This window comes from Ailuropoda melanoleuca, chromosome 3 (genome assembly GCF_002007445.2).
Source record: "Ailuropoda melanoleuca isolate Jingjing chromosome 3, ASM200744v2, whole genome shotgun sequence".
In the NCBI taxonomy this organism is placed as follows: Eukaryota; Metazoa; Chordata; class Mammalia; order Carnivora; family Ursidae; genus Ailuropoda; species Ailuropoda melanoleuca.
This window is the reverse complement of record NC_048220.1, coordinates 97259456-97280915: the sequence shown is the minus strand read 5'-3', so window position 1 is coordinate 97280915 and position 21460 is coordinate 97259456. Positions and strand designations below refer to the sequence as shown.

The 21460-nt window shown below is 40.6% G+C and overlaps 2 protein-coding genes across 18 annotated transcripts in view; one reads left to right on the top strand and one right to left on the bottom strand.

Moving 5' to 3' along the window:
• The window catches only part of LOC117801567, a 127648-nt gene that overhangs the window by 83058 nt on the left and 23130 nt on the right, over positions 1–21460 (top strand). For 6 of the 17 annotated variants that reach the window (XR_004624231.1, XR_004624230.1, XR_004624233.1 and 3 more), the window contains one exon: positions 833–1009. The exons of the other annotated variants lie outside the window; for them this stretch is intronic. The gene's annotated coding sequence lies outside the window, so the exon portion shown is untranslated. The remainder of the gene's footprint in view (positions 1–832; positions 1010–21460) is intronic. 17 annotated transcript variants of the gene reach the window in all.
• ATP10B (ATPase phospholipid transporting 10B (putative)) overlaps positions 19026–21460 on the bottom strand; it is a 273096-nt gene continuing 270661 nt past the window's right edge. The window contains 1 exon segment of the mRNA XM_019795040.2: positions 19026–19485. Within this exon segment, the coding sequence (XP_019650599.2) occupies positions 19026–19485 (460 nt within the window).

Genomic DNA, 21460 nt, shown 5'->3' with positions numbered 1-21460 from the left:
CCCATGCCGAGAATGTGGTCTTGTTACCACTAAGTTGAAGAACCTGGGTAGACTGATGCTTTTAAATAAGTCTCATAATTCTTGCTTCCTCAATAATGTTGATATGAGCGCAGACATAAAAGGACAGAGATGTGGCAGAATCCTCTCTAGCCTCAGTATCTGTGTGGAGGAGTCCCTGTGGCCACGTGTCCTGTTTGGAAACTGGGAATTCAGGAGGAATAGCCAACATTTGCCGTACCTTATCCTAGTCACCTCTTCCATCATGTGGTGAATTCTTGGTCAGATAAATTGGCTCCTTACCATGCTGAGAAAGCCTTCGTGGTAGTCCAGGCTGCAGTACTCCGCTGGAGTTCACAGACCCTGGTCTGCTTCCCCCATCAGAACCCTCATGACACTGTATTGTGATTGCCTATCTGGTCTCATGGGCATCAGACACATAGGCCAGTTAGGGTGAACAGGTACCATATTTGTTTTTATTTTATCCACCATTTAATTCCCAGAGCCTTGCACAATACCACATGCATAGATATTTGATTAGTGCTTAGTAAATTAATTGATTATCAGCATTCCTAGGGCAGAGGGTGGCAAGTGTAATATAAGGAAGTTGGGGCGAGAACTTGAAGGCCATTAAACCTGACAAAACATTGAATTTGATGAATGGGTGGAAGAGTGCTGGCCAGCAGAATAGGAGAAGAAGCATCAAATTGTATTGCCTGCTCCCCTCTCAGCAGAGCAATGGAGATGAATGGCATAAAATTAGTAAAATCTTTGGCAGGATGATGACCAGAATCTCCTCATGCTGGGAGTTAACCAGGGGGTATTCTGTTCCCAGCTTCTCTGCTTTTCAGATCACTGTTGCTTTCCTGCTGAAGATGAAGTAAGTGTTGCTCAAACGCAACTGGTCCCAGGTCTTCTTGGAAAGGAGATGAGGTCTCTGAAGGAGAGAGGGAGGGAGAAAGGGAGAAGAAACAGCAAGCTGTATCCGCTCATCCCAGTCCTTTGGAGGCAGGTGAGCAGCCTCACTTAGGGAGCACTGAGATTTGGAGTCTGAATTTGGACTTGTTTTTGTTTTATTACTTACTTTTTGAGTAGAGTTCATACAATTACATTAGTTTCAGATGTACAACATAATGATTCAAGTTTATACATCATGCTATGCTCACCACAAGTGTAATTACAATTTGTTATCATACAACATTATTACAATACCATTGGCTATATTCTCTGTGCTGATATCTTTGATTTCTGTGACTCATTCATTCCATAACTGGAAGCCTGTACCACCCAGTCCCCCACTCTCCTCTCTGGCAACCTTCAGTTTGCTTTCTGTCTTGATATGATGTTGATGTTTGCTTATTCATTTGCTTTGTTTTTTAGATTCCATATATAAGTTAAATCATGGTATTTGTCTTTCTTAGTCTGACTTACTGCACTTAGCGTAATACCCTTTAGGTCCATCCATGTCACACATAGCAAAATCTCATCCTTTTTATAGATGAGTAATATTCTCTTGTATATATATTCCACATCTTTACCCATTCATCTATTGATGGACATTTGGATTGGTTCCCTATCTTGGCTATTGTAAATAATGCTGCCAACATCTTTCCTGATTAGTGCTTTTGTTTTCCTAGGGTAAATACTCAGTAATGGAATTACTGGATCATATAGTATTTCTATTTTTAATTTTTTGAGAAAACTCCATATCCTTTCCCACAGTGACTGCACCAATTTATATTCCCGTCAACAGTGCATGAGGGTTCCTTTATTTCCACACCCTTGCCAACATTTGTGTGTGTGTGTGTGTGTGTGTGTGTGTGTGTGTGTTTACTCTCAGGTGTAAGGTGTTATGTCATTGTAGTTTTGACTTGCATTTCCCTCATGATTAGTGATATTAAACAGCTTTCTATGTATCTGGTCATCTGTATGTTTTCTTTGGAAAAACGTCAAGTACCTTTGCCCATTTTTTTTTTTATCAGATTGTGTTTTGCTGTTGAGTTGTAGAAGTTTTTTTTATATGTTTTGGATATCATCCCCTTATCAAATATGTCATTTGCAAGTATCTTCTATTTAGTAGGTTGCCTTTTTTGTTTTGTTTATGGTTTCCTTCACCGTGTAATAATTTTTTATTTTGGTGTAGTCCCAATAGTTTATTTTTGCTTTATTACTTTTTTTTTTGCTTTTTTCCCCCTTGCCTTAGGAGATAGATCTAGAAAAATGTTGCTATGGCTGATGTAAAAAAACAAAAAACAACTGTCTATGTTCTTTTCTAAAAGTTTTATGGTTTCAGGTCTCACATTTAGGTCTTGAACCCGCTTTGAGTTTATTTTTGTTTATGGTGTAAAAAAGCAATCCAGTTTTATTGTTCTGCCATGCAGCTGTCCAGTTTTCCCAACACTGTTTATTTAAGAGATTTTATATTATTGTCTCCTTTGTCATGGATTAATTAACCATATAAGCATGGGTTACTTTCTGGGCTGTCTATTCTGTTCCATCTATGTGTCTATTTTTGTACCCATACCAATAGTGTTTTGATTACTATAACTTTGTTAGTACAGTTTGAAATCTGGGAGCATGATACCCCCAGCTTTGTTTTTCTTTCTCAAGATTGCTCTCTTCAGGGTCTTTTGTGGTTCCAAATAAATTTAAGGATTATTAGTTTTAGTTCTGTACAAAATGCTATTGGTATATGGTAGGGATTGTGCTGAATCTGTAGACTGCTTTGGGTATAGGGATATTTTAACAATATTCCTTTACTCCATGAACATGGTATGCTTTTCCATTCATTTGTGTCCTCTTCCCCAATTTCTTTCATCAGAGTGTAGGTCTATCACCTCCTTGGTTAAATTTATTCCTAGGCATTTTGTTCTTTTTGATGCAATTGTAAATGAGATTGTTTTCTTAATTTCTCTTTTTGCTACTTTATTATTAGTGTATAGAATGTGATTTCTGTATATTTTTTTCGTGAAATTTTATTGAATTCTCATAGTTTTTGGTAGAGTCTTTAAGGTTTCTCTATATAGTGTCATGTCAACTGCAAATAGTGACAGTTTTACTTCTTCCTTACCAATTGGGGTGCCTTTTCTTTTTCTTGTCTGACTGCTGAGGCTAGGATTCTAGGATTACATTGAATAGTAGTGGTAGGAGTGGGCATTCTTGCCTTCTTCCTGATCTTAAAGGAGAAACTTTAAGCTTTTCACTCTTGAGTATGATGTTAGCTGGAAGTTTTTTTTATATATGGCCTTTATTATGTTGAGGTATATTCTCTGTATACCCAATTTGTTGAGAATTTTTATCGGGAATGGATGTTGAATTTTGTCAAAGGCTTTTTTCTGCATCTATTATGATGATTATTTAATTTTTACCCTTCATTTTGTTAACGTGATATATCATGTTAATTGATTTGCAATAAATCCCACTTGATCATGGTAAATGATCCTTTTAATGTATTATTAAATTTGGCTTACTAACATTTTGTTGGGGATTTTTTCATCTGTGTTCATCAGGGATATTAGCCTATAATTTTTTTTTAATTTTTTAAAATTTATTATTTTTTTTAGTATCTTCATCTCGTTTTAAGATCAGGGCAATGCTGGCCTCACAAAATGATTTTGGAGTGTTTCTCTTTCATTTTTTGGGAATAGTTTGAGAAGGTATAAATATTATCTCTTTGAATGTTTGGTAGAATTTACCTGTGAAGCCATCTGGTCCTGGACTTTGTTTATTGGGATTTTTTTTGATTACTGATTCAATTTCATTACAGTAATTGGTCTGTTCAGATTTTCTATTTCTCCCTGGTTTAGTCTTGGAAGATTGTATGTTTCAAGGAATTTATCCATTTCTTCTAGGTCACTAATTTGTTGATAAGTTTTGGTAGTAGTTTCTTATAATCCTTTATATTTCTCTGGTGTTGGTCATAACCTCTCTCCTTTAATTTTTTACAAAAGATTCTATTTATTGAGCACACATGAGAGTGAGCATTGCATGTGAGTGGGGGGAGGGGCAGACGGAGAAGGAGAGAATCTCCATGCCCAGCATGGAGCCTGAGGTGGGCTTGATCTCACCACCCTGAGATCATGACCTGAGCCAAAATCAAGGGTCAGACTCTTCACCAACTGAACCACCCAAGCACCTCTCTCCCCTTTAATTTATGATTTTATTTATTTGAGTGCTTGCTTTCTCTCTCTTTCTCCCCCCCCCCCTTAGAGTCTGGCTAAAGATTTATCAGTTTTGTTGATGTTTACAAAGGACAAGCTCTTAGTTTCATTGATCTTTTCTATTTTTTTATAGTTTTGATTTCATTTATTTCTACTGTGATCTTTATTATTTCCTTCCCTCTACTAATTTTTGAACTTTGTTTGTTATTTTTCTAGTTCCTTTAGGTATAAGGTTAGGTTGGTAGAGATTTTTCTTGTTTCTTGAAGTCCTGTTTTGCTATAAACTGCCCTTTTAGAACTACTTTTGCAATATCCTAAAGATTTTGGAATGCTGTGTTTCCATTTTCATTTATCTCCATGTATTTTTTGATTTCTTTTTGATTTCTTCCTTGACCCATTGTTTGTTTAGTAGCAACTTGTTTTGCCTTCATGTTTTTTCCCCCTATTTTTATCTTATAATTGATTCGTGGTTTCATATCATTGTTGGAAAAGTTGCTTGATATGATTTCAATCTATTTAAATTGGTTGAGACTTGTTTTGTGGCCTAATGTGATCTATTCTGGAGAATGTTCCATGTATACCTGAAAAGAATGTATATTCTGCTTTCTGGATAGAATGTTCTATATGTACCTCTTAGTCCATTTGCTCTAATTGGTCATTTGAAGCCACTGCTAGATGATCTATTCATTGATATAAGTGGGGTATTAAAATCCCCAGCTATTATTGTATTACTGTCAATTTCTCTCTTTGTCTGTTAATAATTGCTTTATAAAGTTAGGTGTTCCTCTTTTGGGTACGTACATATTTATATTTGTTATAGCCTCTTGTTGGATCGATCCCTTTATCATTCTGTAATGCCTTTCTTTGTCTTGTTATAGTCTTTGTTTTAGTCTATTTGTCTCATTTAAGTATTGCTACCTCAACTTTTTTTTTTCCTTCCATTTGCACGGACTATCTTTTTCTATCCCTTTACTTTCAGTCTGTATATATGTTTAGGTCTGAAATCTCTTGTAGGCAGTATGTGTGTATATATATCTATATCTATATCATAGATATAGATATAGATATATATATAGATGGGTAGTCTTTTTTGTTTTTTTTAATCCATTTGGTACCCATATGTCTTTTGATTGGAGCATTTAGTCCATTTACATTTAAAGCAGTTATTAATAGGTATGTACTTCCATTTCGTTAATTGCTTTCCGGTTATTTTTGTAGTTATTCTGTTCCTTTCTTCTTCTCTTGCTCTCTTCCCTTGTGATTTGAAGACTTTCTTCAGTGTTATCCTTGGATTCCTTTCTCTTTATTTATTTTTAATATATCTAATATAGATTTTTGGTTTGTGGTTACCATGAAGTTCCTATATAGCACTCTATGTATACAGTAGTCTATTTTAAGTTGATGATCACTTAAGTTTGAACACTTTCTAAAAGGGCTATATTTTTACTCCTCCCCATCTTTTTATGTATTTCACATTTTAATACTTTCATTTTGTGTTTCCTTTTGCTAATTATTATAGATACAGTTAATTTTGCTACTTTTTTTGTCCTTTAGCCTTCATAGTAGCTCTATAATTGATTGATTACATATACCTTTAGTGTATGTTTGCTTTTAGCAGTGAAATTTTATCTTTCGTAATTTTTTTCTAGTTATAGCCATTTCTTTTCTGCCTAAAGAAGTTTCTTTAACATTTTATGTAAGGCTGGCTTAGTGGTGACAAATTTTTCAACTTTTGTCTGGGAAAATCTTTCTTTTAAATTCTGAGTGTTAACTTTGCTGGGTAGACTTTTCTGGGTTGTAGATTTTTTTCCTTTAAGTACTTGAATATATCATTTTACTTTTGGCTTGCAGGTTTTTGCTAAAAAATCAGCTGATAGTCTTAAGGGTGTTCTCTTGTACATAACTGGTTGTGTTTCTCTGATTTTAAGATTATTTATCTTAAAACTTTTACATTTAAATTGTTATGTGTCTTGGTGTGGACAACTTTGGGTTCATCTTGTTTGGGGCTCTCTTTGATTCCTGGACCTGGGTGTCTGTTTCCTTCCCCAAGAAAGGAGGTTTTCATATTCAACTAAATTCTCTGCCCCCTTTTCTCTCTTCTTCTGGAATCCCTATAATGTGAATGTTAGTACACTTGATGTTGTCCCAGAGGTCTCTTAACCTAGACTTATTTTTTTAAAATTGTTTTTTCTTTTTGCAGTTCAGTTTGGAAATTTTCCACTACTGTGTCTTCCAGATCACTGATTCATTCTTTTGCATCTTCTAATTTGCTATTGATTTCTTTTAGTGTATTTTTCATGTTAGCTGTTGTATTCTTCAGCTCTGATTGGTTCTTTTTCATTTTTTCTGTCTCTTTGTTGAAGTTCTCATTGAGTTTATCCACTTTTCTCCCAAATTCAGTGAGCACCTTTACTACTATTACTTTGAACTGTTTATCAAGTAGATTCCTTAGCTCCATTTCATTTAATTCTTTTTATGTGGTTTTGTCTTGTTCTTTCATTTAGAAAAGTCTCTGTCTCCTCACTTTATTTGACTCTGTGTGTTTGTTTCTATGTATTAGGTAGGTCAGCTATATCTCCTGGTCTTGAAGATAGTGGATTCATGTAGAAAGTGTCCTGTGGGGCCCAGAAATGCAATCCCGCTTGGTCATCAGAAACAGGACCTCCCCTGTGTGAGCTGCGTATGGCCTCCTGTTATGACTGGGCTATAAGTAATGAAAGCACAAGGGTAGGGATGGCTGGCTGAGAGTCATGCTGTAGCTATTGCAGATGTATTGGTGAGTGAGCTGGCTCCCCCCTTCTTGGGTCAGGTGTCACTTTGGAGGTGTGTGGTCCTGACCAAGGCTGTCTTCTGGGTGCTTCAGGGTGGGAGCTGCTTTGGTGGGGTCCTTCCTAGGGAAGGTGTTTTGGGTGGGGGTGGTCTACATGGGAACACTGAGACACAGTGATTTGTGCTCAAGAAGTAGATAGTGTCAGAACTGGTGCCCACCAGCATTGGCCAGTTAGGCTGAAGGAGGGCAAGAAAAATGGATCTTCCAGTGGTTCTGTTCCTAGGAAAAGTTCCCACAGATCCCTGGCCCTCTGGCACATGTCCTATAATTAGTCAATAAACCTCCTTCACGTATGGCCCAGGGATTTTCAAACTGCTGTCTCTGCTGGATCTTGGAGCAAGTGAGATTGTGTGTGTGCCCTTTAAGAGTGGAGTCTCAGTTTCCTATAGCTCTCTGACTCTCCCAGAGTTAAGCTCCATAGGTTTTCAAAGCCAAATGTCATGGGAGCTCATCTTCTTGGTACAGATCCCTGGGGCGGTGGTGTTCAATGTGGTGCTTGAATCTCTTAATTGTCAGGGAGGACCTCCACACCAGTGACCTCTCTCCTGCTTGTGGTTTGCTTGCCAGGGGTTTGATTACTGACCAGACCACATCTCTGCCCCTCCTACCCTTCTTGAGAGGAAAGCTGGTATCTAATTTATTTACCACTCCTTCATTTTCCATTTTCTTAAGTTTTGTTGACTCCCCTTTTGTATTTATTTCTTTCCCTCTCTTATTTTTCTTGAGGTTTTAGATCTTTCTCCTTGCTTAACTCCTATTCCAGTGCGGTTTTTGAAGAGAATAGAGAAAAAATGTGAATGTTAATCCACCATGTTTCACTGGAAATGGAGCTGATGGTTTCTTTTTATGTTTCAAAAGTTAACTGTGTCTGCTATTATTGGTTATTTGAGTTTGCCAGGCTTTCACTAACTAGTCATTTGATTTCATCTAGAAGACCCAAAGAGGAGTTGTTGGGTTTTTTGTTTTTTGGTTTTTTTTTTTGGTTTCAGAATTTGTCTTTAGAATATTTTTTTCAAGAAGCTTATATCTTACCATGCTCAAAGTTTGCATGAGGGTGCAATATATCCATTCAAGAGAAGGGGTAGAAAGTCTAATTAATCTGGACCTACCAGCTTGAACCCAGGGGCCTTCCATCTACCCAAGAAATCTGCCACAGAATGTTGCTAAGCTATATTAGTTATTAAAAAAGACTGAATACCCCTCAAAGTCATAGCTGACAGATCTCCTGTGCTTTGTGTTTATGTACATACAATCATTAGTATTATCTCTGGGTGCTTTCTCTGCTTTGCTGAGATTCCATGTTAAACTGTTTCTTCTGTCCATGGCTTAAATCTCTTTGGCCACTTAAAATACACAGCTGCTTCTGTATTAGCATGGTGAGTTCCTTGTACCATATCAGTTCTTACTACTTCATAGACCCTTATAGCTATGAAGGATTTTAGAGATCATCTAGTGGCTTCAAACTTGTATTTTACAGATTAAAAAACATTATTTATTTTTTATTTTTAAAAAGGTTTTATTTATTTATTTTAAATTAATTAATTAATTTAGAAAGTAAGCACGAGCAGTCAGAGGGGAGGAAGGAGATGGGAAGAGAATTTTAAGCAGACTCCAGGGCTTGATCTCATGACCCTGAGATCATGACCTGAGCTGAAATCAAGAGTTGGATGCTTAACCAAATGAGTCACCTAAGTGCCCCTAACAATTTTCTAAGAACAAGATCTTAGGGAAAAGGCTGACATGTGAAACAGGTAGGATTAGAACTGCTCTGGGTAATGTAGGGAAGGGAATTTGATCATTTCCACCCAAGGGAGATAGTTCAAACACCACTGATCCTTTTTCAACTCTCATTTGAAATGTAAGGGACTGAGTTCGTGAGAGGGAAAGAATTTGCACAAGGTGATGCAGTGGATTAGTCCAGGATTTGAATCGAGGCCTCCTTACACTGTATCAGTTGCTCTAGATCCACAAATAACGACACTTGAAGGATGATTGTGGAGACTTTAAAGTTAGTGGTCAAACAGTGACTGCCTCTTATTAGCTGGGCCACCCCCTTTGTTGGAAGCCTCACAATCCCCTACTCCATCTGTAGTCTTACATGAAAAATTATAAATAATAATTCTTCCTGAAATGGCTTCCTTCCTGCCCTGGTATTTGTGTCCTGGTGGCTTGTTAATTTTAGTCTGTGAGACCTAGTTTAGTTTTAGAGACCTAGTGATGACCGCTGTCATGCTGAGGTCCTTTGCTGTTCAATAGATGCTAATAAACCATAATCTGCCATCCTAACAATCACTGCTGCCTGAACCAAAATACAAGGGCAAAGATTACTTTGGTCTGAATTGGATTTGAAAAGACTGAAAGAACAGGCTTTGAGTGCGCAGTGGAAATGCCAGTTGAATATTAATTATAGCAGCACTGCTGGTCTGTGGAAGGTACAATGGTTCAGCAATGAGTGCTAGAGAAGGATGATCAAATGCAGACAAGATGCTTCTGCATGTGGAATCTGGGAGTGTGGCTTCAAACAGAGTCCAGGAAGCCTTGGGTGGTTTTCTGCAGCTTTCCTGGTGTTCAGAGAGGTCTTTCTGGCCTTCTAATTTGCTCTTTTTATTTACTTCTCAGAATCACCAGGATGACTTGGCCAGGAGCTATCTTAGGGGTAGGTTTTAATTAGTGGCTTGGGGATTCAGAAAGTGGCAGTGAGGTAGATGGGGGTTCCATAACCTTTCTGCCCCACTGATTATTTCCCACATTTTAGGAATGAAATACTGTCTACAGTCATCCAGATACATAGTTAGAACTAGTCTCTTTACTCGGTGGGTATCTACACACAAAGACACAGAGCATTAATAGTATGGGGTGGGTGTGGGTGTGGGTAGTGGTTTGCTTATGGATGTACCAAGCCATAGGCAAGTAATTTCCATATATCTCAACACCTGGCAAACTTTTAAATTATGTATATTGAATAATTTCCTACAGATCTAACTGCCTGATAGATTGTGTGACTAATTGTTTCTTTCCACTTAAAATGGGAGCCTCCTGGTAGGCTGCATGTTTTGGTGCAATTATGTTGCCCAGACCAAGGCTGAGGCCATTTTAGCCCCCTGAGGAGTGTGCTAATTGTCCTGAAGTATGTTGCCTGGTGTGTGCCTCATTGCTGTAGTGGTTTTAATGGAACTTCTAATTAAAAATAAGAAGAGAGGCAGGGCTGGGTGCATCCATTCCACATAACATGGCAACATAAGCCTTCCCATGGCGGGAGCCAGCTGGGGCAGAAATTAGTGTGCTTCTGGTATGGTTTGTCTACTATGCACAGCACAGGCTGTTGGAGCTGTAATTAGAGCTAGGCCAATGTCATCATGTCTTCCAGGGTGCCAATCCTTCTCCCAGGCTCTGTGTCAGTGTTTAGAGGGTATGTCCATGGAAAAACTGGGAGGGAAGGAGGGTGGAAAGCTTAGGTGGCTAGAGGTACAAACTGAGACACTGAGGGGGTCTGGGAGACAGAACTGTGGAAAATTACATGATGTGCTGTTTACCAAAGACCAGGATGCCATTGTTAATTATAGTGGGCTGGGAATCTGGTCTAGGTTTGGGTCACCTTTTCTGCCTTTTATTAAAAGTGTAATTTTTTTTGGGGTGCCTGGGTGGCTCAGTTGGTTAAGGATCTGATTCTTGATCTCAGCTCAAGTCTTGATCTTGGGGTCATGAGTTCAGGCCCCATGTTGGGCTCCACACTGGGTATAGAGTCTATGTAAAAAACGGTGCATCTTTGAATAAGCTACCTAACTTTTCTGAGTCTCAGTTTGCTAATCTATAAAATGGGGATAAAAATACCAATTGAAATTTTGATGGTATTTTGGTGTCGTTGTAGACATAGAACACAGGAATCTCTGCAACCCATATGGACAATCATTTTGTCTCCCCTTGGTGGGCTTCCACTTTCTCATTGTTTACTTCCTTCTCCCCAGACTAGTACTACCAGAAACATTAGCAGAATGGAAACAAAAATAATTTTTTATAACTGAGCCGAATGGCCCAAAGTATAAGAGGGGAAAAAGGAGCAAAAGAGAGGTTGGTCCTCCCTATGAGGTGACTCTTAGCTTAGTTGTGCTGTTTGACCTCACGGAAGGAGGAAATGGAAGAGAGACATGAGAGCCCAGAATGTGTCTGAAGCTGTTTTAAGATTAGGCCCTCAAGAACCACTGATTTTTCTGGAACATTGACCGTTGGATCATCCTCTGGTCTTCGCCTTTGGTGAAGAGAAGAAGTGGGAGGCTGAGGCAGAGACCTCCTGGTATGGGGAGAGGCAGAGGAAATGTCTCTCCCTATCTCTGCCTCCTGGATTTGTAGTCAGGAGTAGATGAAAGAACATTCTTATGAGCTGGTCCACTATTATCTTTGGCCAAGGCTTGGTTCTAGCCTTAGGATGAATCAGTTAGGACTTGTCACTTCAGGTTCTGTCATTCTAGCAAGGATGATTTAAAACAAAAAAAAAGACCTGAGTAACTAGAAGTGTCTGTAATGAGTTCACTAAGAAATGGACAGAGAGCTTTGGGGGTTCAGTGACTAGGGATAGCTTTATGGAAGAAGTGGTCTTTAGGGGGCTGATTTTGAGATTCAAGTTGTGAGCAGGCATTTTAGGTAGAGGAGATGGCTCAAACAAAGCCACAGAGGTTGGAAAGTATACAAAGTGTTTATAAGGGTAAGCAGTTAGGTTCCCTTGGATATGCGCTCTGAGCCTGGCAAGGTAGGTCAGGGTCAAGAGATGGAGGTCTAGTGTATACCCGAGTCAGGAGTTGGGGCATAAGTAGAACACACAGCTTTTGCTTATTTCCTTTGGGAGTTACCTTAATATCCTTCAGATTTCTTCCTTACCACTTGCGTACTCTTCCTGTTCTCCATCCCCAGGCTGTATTTGTGATTTGCTAATGCTTAGCCAGTCAGCAGGTCTTCAATTGACTTGCTAGTGGCTCTAATTATCCTTTACAAGAGCTGATTATTCTGTTTTCTAACTCATCTACTTGAAAAAAGATTTCTTATTGATAGGTTGAGTGAAAGCTTCAAGGGCATTTAAGAGTAAGCTGAGTATGTGTTCTTACAGGTGAGAATCATGAATTCAGAAGAATCTGGGGGCCTTAGAAGTCTCCAGGCCAATCCCCTAATTTTACAGATGGAAAAAGATAAGGGAAGAAAAGTCTCACAATAAGAAATTTATAGATTTGGGAGCCTGGATCTCCCAACCCTAAATTTAATCAGGACTCTTTTCACTGTACTGTAGAAAAAGTGTGGTATAGTGGTTAATATTTTGGATCCTGAAGTTGGGCATCTTGGAATTGAACCTCTGCTTTCAGCCACATATTTGTTGACTTGGGCAAGTTATCAGACATTGGTTGGCTTCTTTGTTTCATTTTATAGAGGAGCAAAATGGGAAAACATATCAGCATTTACAAAAAAATGAGGTATATTCCCTGTTTGTCTTACTGTGCCAAGAGCCACCTGATATGTAGGCCATCACTTCCAGGGGGTGAAGCAAGGGCTTTCTAAAGAAAGGGCCTTCTATGCTCCCTTTCTCCTGGCACCATTCTGGTTTGCCACTCTGCCTGAACTCCCATGCCCACTTATTCTTGGTGATGCAGTACCCCAAAATGCTGTTAAAATGAGTACCAAGGTCTCACATTTAGTCATGATATTCATTAAGACAATGGCCTGAAAGACATCCTCTGATTATCCTGAGCCAATTGATTAATGGAGCCAGAAGAGTGATATAAGGTCCTACTGGGGAGGCACCAATGGGACCATTCAGTAAAAGGGTACCTTATAGGTTTCATTTTCAACCTGGAACAGACCTTCTAAATTACTATCCTCCAGCCACCTGGGATGAGCTCATGGGGTAGCTGAGGGTAACAGGGGTGATTCTCAGTCTCCGGCAAGTTCATATCCCCCCTCTGGGCCTTCTATTCCTTTTCTGGTTCCTTGTTCTTTAAAGGAGTGCTTGGCTAGAAGCATAGCAAACGTTAAGCTGCCCTGAGGTCTTGTACCCCTTCTTGAAAGACCACTTTCACTGCCCAACATACCAGTCTGTTATAAGTGGGGAAAGCAAATGGATGCTTCTTTTCTAACAGTTCTTTTTGTAAAAGCTTATAAATCTTTTCCCTTCCTCCCTCCCTTGTTCTTCCCTTTCTTCCCTTCCTCTTCCCTTTCTTCCTCTTCCTTTCTTTCTCTTCTTTCCAGAAAAAGGTGGGTTGTTTTGAAGGTAGGATTGGAGGCTCAGAAGCAGCAGTTGGTGGGGTTTCAGAATTCACTTCTGCCCCTGCAGATGGGAGAAGAGAGTTCTGAGAGGTGACTTAACTGGTATAACTTCACTCTTCAAACTTAGGCTGCCCTTTGGCAGACAGGGTGATATGAGGAGTTCTGGAAGGATTCTATGGTCAAATCTACCCTGACTCACCACCTGCCATGTAGCTTGATATTTTGAAATTTTACTCCTTTGGATTAATATTCTGATATTTAAATGTCCAAGCAGCCCTGGAAAGGACTGCCAGTTAATCTCTGGCTGATGAGATGGTGGAAGAGCCCTCACCGAGTGGTTAGGATAACCCCAATTCTGGTCTCAGCTCTAATTCTAAATTACTCGGTAACCTTGGTTCCATCCATTTACCTGTTATCTGGGTTTTGTCATCTGCATCTGTGGGGATATCTTTCACCTCATCTTGTGGGATATAGACTAGCTGGAGTAGGAAAAGCTCATGACACTGAGGGGAAAGAACATTTTTCCTAAAAATTAAGTGTCTTGTCAGCCAGCCTGCCTTTGCTGAACTGGCGCTAAGGATACTGTTGCCTCCCAGGTGGTATTGGTTCCTGAGGTGCCTGGGCTTGTCTTTCCCCAGGTCTGACCTGTGAAGGGCTGGACTTTCTTGTAGACAGACTGAGAGTCAGGGCACAGATGGTGGTAGTTTAAATATTGACAGAGGAGGGGCTTAGGGGCAGTGATTTGCATGGAAGGAGGGTACTGGAGGCTCAACTTGGGCTTTATTTAAAGAGTAAGTGGCTGGGGAGATGGGGGTATTGATGGAGATGATAGGAAACTAAAGCTGTTCTTCCCCACTCCTTAGACACCTCAGCACCTGGAGTGAGTCTACAGCCTGTGTAAGGGAGAGAGATGTCCTAGCCCTGGCATTCCCCTGACAGCTGGAGATGGTGGCTGCCCTGGCCCTGCTTTACATATTTGTAGTTCCTTACTACCTACTGATCTGAGAAACACCACCACGGGGCTCACAAAGGCTTAGGAGGTTCATCTTCCCAAATAGCGTTGCTGTCCTCCTGCCTGCTATACTCCCTCTGAGATCAGCCCCCATCAATGAGCTGCTTCAACAGCCAGAAACAACAGTGTTGAGTACTGCCATGTACTGAGCACTTGGAACACAGCAGAGAACAAGATTGCAGAGTTCCTTCCTCATGGGATTTTCCACCATGTGCATGCACGATAGCGAATCAGACAACTGCACAAATAGTAAACAAAAGGCTTTGGTTGCACAGGGACATTCCTGCAGTGTAACCTCCCCCAAATAGCTCTTAGAACCACAGAATGTTGGAACAAGTCCAGTTTCTACCTTGAGTGTTTGGGGAAGCCACGAGAACCTCAGTTTGAAGTCGAAACCTGGTGAAGGGTTTTGTCCAGAGTCACAGTGGACACCACTGGTGGAGCAGACTTGAAATCTGGGTTCCTGACTCCTGGCTCAGTTCCCCTTCCATCTTGTTTTCCCTGCTCTAGCTGTAGGAAGAGTCCTCAGCAGCAGCAGCTCCTCCACTGATGCTAGGTGGCACCAGAACGCCTTTGAAGAAAAGGCTCCAGGTCTCAGCTCTTGTCTGACAACGCCCAGATCCTCACTGTGGGCGTCCTAAAGTTTGGATGGGCAGGACTCCTTTTATAATGCTCGCAAAAGGTCTGCTTGCCCCAGCTCACAATCCCCACCTTCTTTATCAGTGAAATCTTGCCTGGGTTGGAGGTGTGGGGAGGGGCTGTCTGTTCTCTGATTGCCTGGGAGAATTTGCTCCTGTGTGATTGATTTCTCCTGGAGCTCTCAGGGCAGAGTAGAAAGTTCTGGCTAGGTGATCAGCTTATAGGAAGATATTTTAGGGCTGTGCAGGCATGAGTTCCAGTTCATCTTAGCTGTTAGTATTTTCTTAAGCTTTTGTCTGGGTGTGCAACCCAGCTGAACATGGTGTGGTCTTTCCCTGGATCACATTGCCAGTCTGTGACAGAGCTGGGGTGGAATTCCAACTCACTGAATTCTAACTACTTTGCCTCTCAGGAGAATGTGGAGAAGACAAGACCCTCTGTCATTTGGTTCCTACATGCCCCTTCAGCCCCATATTGCAGTTGTGTAGCTTTGTGGCTAAGAGTATAGGCTCTGGTTTCAGACTCTTGAATGCTGCCTCTCCAGTTGTTAATTGTGTGTGCCATATTTATGTGACTGGTCTTTGCCTCAGTTTCTCCCTTTGTAATGGGATGTGGTGGTTTGTAAATGGCCTCAAATTTCTCTGTAGATACTCCCATTAAAGGTGGGATGTATTTCCCCACCTCCTTGAAACTGGGCTGGCCTTGTGATTTGCTTTGATAGAATGTAGTGGCATTGATGATATGTGAGTTCTGAGCCTAGGTCTCAAGAGGCTTTGTAGATTCTGTTCTCACTCCCAGAACATCACTGCCATATGGCAATGTCGGTTGTCATTCTTGAGGATGGGATATCCTAGGCATTACACCTCAAATTGCACAGAGAATCTTGAGTGCGTAATTGTATTGGTCCACTAAATTTTGGGGTGATGGTGGTTTGGTATGTTGCAGAAGCTAACTAGCAGAGCATAAAATTACCTACCTTGGAGGGCTGCTGTGAGGTTTACATGATGACATGCACTTAGTCTAGTGTTGACCATAGAGTGAGCTAGTATGGTTGTTACTATTCATGTTATCATGGGGGGACTTAACTCTTTTTTATTTGGGTTCTAGTCATCCTGACCTTTCTTTTCTTTTTTCTCCTCCTTCTATATACCAAACTCTTCCTTTTCAGGACTTTCATAGTTAATTCTCTCCATGTGGAATGGCCCTTCCCTGCTGTATTATTATTGTGGTTAAAATCTCCTCTCCTCCATGGAAAGGCCTTTTCTGACCACTCTGGGAACAACCCTCTCCTCTTTTCCATTATTCTTTCTTTCATAGAGTTCAACTGTCTCATTTATTGATTTCTTTGATTATTGGCTGTCTTCCCTTCTTCTAAATCCCTTGAGCGCAGGCGATGGGCCTGTTTTCTTTCCTGTTTTATCCTTGCTGCCTAACACAGTGCTGTTATAGCAGGCACCCACTTGATCTTTTCTGAATGAGTGAAAAGAGGCACCTGAATCAATCTGGGTTTGAGGTTGGTGTCAGCCTTCCAGAAAGAGGAGAGTAGCCAGGTTAGAGTTTCAGACTCTATGTGCTGCTGTTTTTAATTCCTATAGCCATTTTGGTTTGTGTCACACTCTCATGTTGGATCAAACTGGTTTCTGATACTCTGTCTGACAAGGTATGAGCTTCTTTTAAGATAGGAACTGAATTCCTCACAACCTGTAGCACCTCGCCAGGCATCCAGTATGGGCTTAACAGAAGTTTATTGGGTAGATAAATGGATGGACAGACTACTGAATAAATGAATGAATGCAAAGGATGGATGGATGAGAGGGTACTCAGAACTGCATGCAATTATGGAAAACAATGTTTATTTTTTTTCTAATAAAGGATAACACATTTCCAGTCAATCAGTAAAAGGTCATAAAAGTATAAAAATGTACTAAGTACAATCATTAGCATAATGTTATAGGAAAAGTTGTTATAACCTTTTCCCTTAAGATGGCATATTGGACGGTCACAGTTGCTTTGGTTTCAAAGGGGGGCAAGAGTAGGTGACCAGCTGTTTCAGGTGGCCCAGGACTGAGGGTTTTCCTAGGATGTGGGCCCTTCAGTGCTAAAACTTGGAAAACCCCAGGCAAACTGGAATGGTTGGTCATGCAAGAAAGAGAACAACATCACAATGTTGGGTATGGATTGGCATCATTTTCACATTTCCCATCACCTTGTTTTCTTTTAGCTCTGAAATAGAAATCCCTGTGTTACTATTGAGGGTGTTACACCTTCCAAAAGGTTTGCAAGTCCCCTGTGTAATTTTGACTTAATCCTTATGCCAAGCCTGGAAGGTAGGGCATTTTTGACCTAATTTGCAAGTGTGGCATCTTGCCTCAAGGCTCCTGGCTCCTAGAGAGTACAGAAGCACAGACTCAAACCCAGGTCTCCTGAGGCCAGTGTTCTTCCCACCACTCTGTTCTTCTCTGAAACAGCCTAGCTGTCTCAATCTGGCTTGCAGGAATGGGCAGGAATCAACTGGGAAAAGGAGGACCCCAAGATCCAAGTTTTGGCTCAATCCTTTCATTTGGAACAATTCCTGTCATTACTGCTTTGCCTGCTGTGTTCACCTGCTTCTTCTCTAGCAATCCACATGTAGGAGTCTCCTGTTGGCCATTATTGGTATCATTATGTGGCACAGTCAGTAAAAGAGATCCAGTGTATTGGTTCCAGGGACACAATGCTTCAAACGGTCCCTCCAGGTTTGTTAGCAGGATGGTCAGGGGATGAGCTCAGTCTGTCATTTGCCAATTTGATTGTTGAGATCTTTTCGTGCATCAACTTGGGGGGTGGCTATGACTCTTGGGCTCAAACGCTTGTTACACATGTTGTATCCATCCCTAATATACAGGGTTTTTGCTGAATATGTAGGTTCTACCTTAAGGAGGAGATGGTTCAGTAGCCTTCTCTGACTTATCTTAAAGACTAGGGATATACTATCCTCGTCCATAATAGACCTGAATTCTCTTGATAGCCTCCTAGAATTCTATCATCCATTCTTTCATTTCAACACTGTTTTGAGCAGTTTTACATTTTGGCATTTGTAACCTCTAGGGATAAGAAGCGTGCGTAATCCTTTAATTGCTGAAATAAGACTTCCTCTAACTCTCCCTAATGTAACTGAAGCATAGGCCAGTGTCTTCTAGCTGGTAATAATCTGGGATAAGCTTAATGATAAGGTTTAATATTGGCCCTATCCTTTGAGGTGTCTTTGTTTGGGCTCAGAGTTGCTCTATCATACAGATTTATCCTGGGTGCAGATGTATTAAGGTCTACCAGTCTTAGAGCTGAATAAGGATGAGTACTTCTATTTAAAAATAAATAAATAGCTTTAAAAAAAAGAGTACTGCTCCTATCCTCTTGGTGCAGACTGTGGACATATGGTCCATTCGCTAAAGCTTGGTGATTCCAGTGCACCCATTTGCTTTAGCATGCTTATGTTGTTGTTGCCTCTTACACTAGCTATGGACCTACAATTCTCAGAGTGTCTGTAACACTGAGTTCAAATCTAGTTTTAATCTTTAGATGTGGTTTTCTTTGACTTAGAGACAGAAAGCAACCCAATTTTCTATGAATGAAAGTGTTGTCAAACCTGATATCATTACCCCTGCAATACACTCAAGATGAAGTACCTGTGTATATGGGTCTCTTCTGAAACTTTAATTCTTGGTATAATAAGATGAAGTGATGGCTTGACAAGCCCAGAAACTTTGATATCCTGAGAGATTGCCTGGGTAGATAGAGCTTTTGGAATCTTGGAAAATTACGGCCCAGTTGTATTGGCCATTGGCTCTACTTACCCAGAGGGTCACAAGAATATCTCTAGGCTAAAAAAAATTTAAAACTCAATGCATTAGAAACATAGCTTCCTTATAAAAGTTTTGTTTGCATGATGCACTGCCTAGCAGCAGGAGAAAGCTAGAGGTTGACTGGTTTCAAGTCCTCCGTCAAAGCCCTTGGGGCCAGCATTTTCTCCAAGGAAGTAAAGCTTGGTTGGGAGAAAATAAATCTGGCACATCTCTTCCTCCATGAAGAGGAACAGTCATGGGTTAATTAGGCCATCGATTGGGTGGCTTTCTCTGAGTTTGTACAGATTTCTACAGGCGATTCATATAGTTAGTGAACTCTGGGATCGGCGATGACTGCCCCTGCTTGAGGGCCTGTACTCATCAATCTGTCCACTTGAGTAGGCTCCCAAAGCCATTGTCCTACTAGGCCCCAGAAGAGGGTATTCCCTGGATGGGAGTTTAGCTGAGGAGGCCCCTGGGCATGGGTGATCCTTCAGATGGTCTCTGCTGCATTTCTCTCCATGCAGCACCCAGTCCTCCTTGCACTTCTGCTTGGGAGGTCTAGAACTCTTTGGGGTGCTGGCTCTGAAGTCTCGTTCTGGGACAGGTGGCACTGGATGGTGGGTGCGCTGAGCCTCTCTGGGAATAGGGACAGATCTCTGTCTGCTTCTCGAACTCTGCATTTCTAGGTCCTTTTTGTCTGTGGGCAGTTTGTCGATTTTCTGAGCTTTTAAGATCAGAGACTTCCCGTAAGTGCCTTGTAGAGATAGGAAAAAGTACCTGGTAGGAAATAACAGGATAAACAGAATTTAAGCATTGAAAAGGGCCTTAGAATCCAATTCCCCACATAGCACAAGATCCTCTTTGTTACGTGCCTGACTGTTGTCTATCAAATCTAGGCCTGGGCACCTCTGGTAATGGGGAGTTCAACAATAACAAAATATAATAGCTGACATTTATTATGTATCAGAGCTATCCTAAGTGCTTTAGACATTAACTCATTTCATTCTTCCAACAATCTTGTGCAGTTTGTACTTTGGTTCCCCCTGTGTACGGATGAGGAAACTGAGGCACGAAGGGATTAAATGATTTGTCCAGAACCACACAGTAATGGAGCTATGATCAGAACCAAGCAGTCTGGATCCCAAAGCTTTTATCTACCTTGTAAAAGTGGTCCATTCTATTTCTGATCTATTCTAATTCAGGCAAATGTACTTGCTTTGTAATGTCAACTCTTTGTGGAACTTACTAACTTTTAAGTAGTTTCTAAATACATACTCTTTCCCTGAATCTATGGGCTTGACAACATCACTGTATATCACTATTTGCTAGATGAAAAAACTGAGGCCTTAAGTGACAAGAAGGGTTTCCCAAGGTCTCCAGAGAAGTTAATTGACCTCTCTGATGGTTAACTCAATTGTTTCTTTGTCCCTGCCAAGTTGAAGATGGACTTTGGGAGTCTGTGTTTACAATCTTTTCTCTATTCCAAGTTCAGGGAAGGAAGGAGTGAGGTGGTAAGTAAAATTATGTGGTGTATGGAGACAGAATCACACCATTACACCATCTTGTGATACTGGGCAACTCATGTTTCCTCTTTTGGTGTCAATTTCTTAACCTAAAATGTAATTCAATTGGTCAGGAGAACACTCATGGTCTTTTCCAAAAATAATCCTTTAAAAAGTTTTATTTCTAAAGCCTTATAGAAGGGCTCCATCCTTCCACTATTGTCTAAAAGCTTTAGGGTGACCTCACAGTGGGGAAAGGGTTTCTGAAGACAACAGTAGATCCCATGGAATCAGATAAAATTTCCCCCATTCTTTTTCATCTCACCCAGTGAGGCAGTACGGGTGGCCATGTATATGTTTCAGGAAAGATTCAATTTCTTGGAGGTTTAAGCCTTTCCCCCAAGCTATCACTTCCCTTTCTCCATCCATTTATTTAACAAATAACCTGTAAATTTCCTACAATAGGCCAGGCACAAAGGGATTAAACGGTGAGCAAGACAAGATTCTTGCTTTCATGTAGCACATAAATAGACTTATAAATGGAGAGAGAAAAGAAAAGTGTCAAACACCTGATCTGGTGTGAGAGAACTTCCTTGAGAAGGAAACATTTATGCTGAGGACTGAGAGATGCATAGGAGCTAGTCAGGCAAAGAGAAGATGAGAACAAAATCCTGAGCACAATGACTACAGTATGGAAAGTGAGGACAAGAGTGGGGAAAGACCAGAGGGGTTGGTAGCGCCAGAGCAGGCAGGAACTGTGGACATAGCTTGGTTTTTGTGCTTTATTGTGGTGGCCTTGGGAAGCTCTTGGGGAGGGGTGGGACATAAACAGATGATAAGATTACGCTTTGACACGATGATAATGGGTTAGAGCAAACTCATTAGAAGACTGTTGAAGTAATTTGGGGTAAAAAGATTAGAAATGGAAATAGATGGCTTTAAGAAATACATAGGGGATAAACCTGTCTGGTCTTAGTGACAAGTCAGATGGTAGGTGGTATTAAGAATAACTCCCAGTGATCTGTCCTGGTCCTAAGTGGGTAGCATTTGATGGAGAGAACTCTGGAAGAGACCTAAGTATCTGTGATGGTGGTGCTGATAGAGGATGGATCATGAATTAAATTACATCTGTCTCTGTTTCCTCAGGCTAAACATGCCTAGTGGTGGTGATGATAGTTAGCTAGAAAGATGTATCTGGAACTCAGAAGAGAGTCTGGACTGGGAAATTAAATTGGCAATTTGTCTGTTAA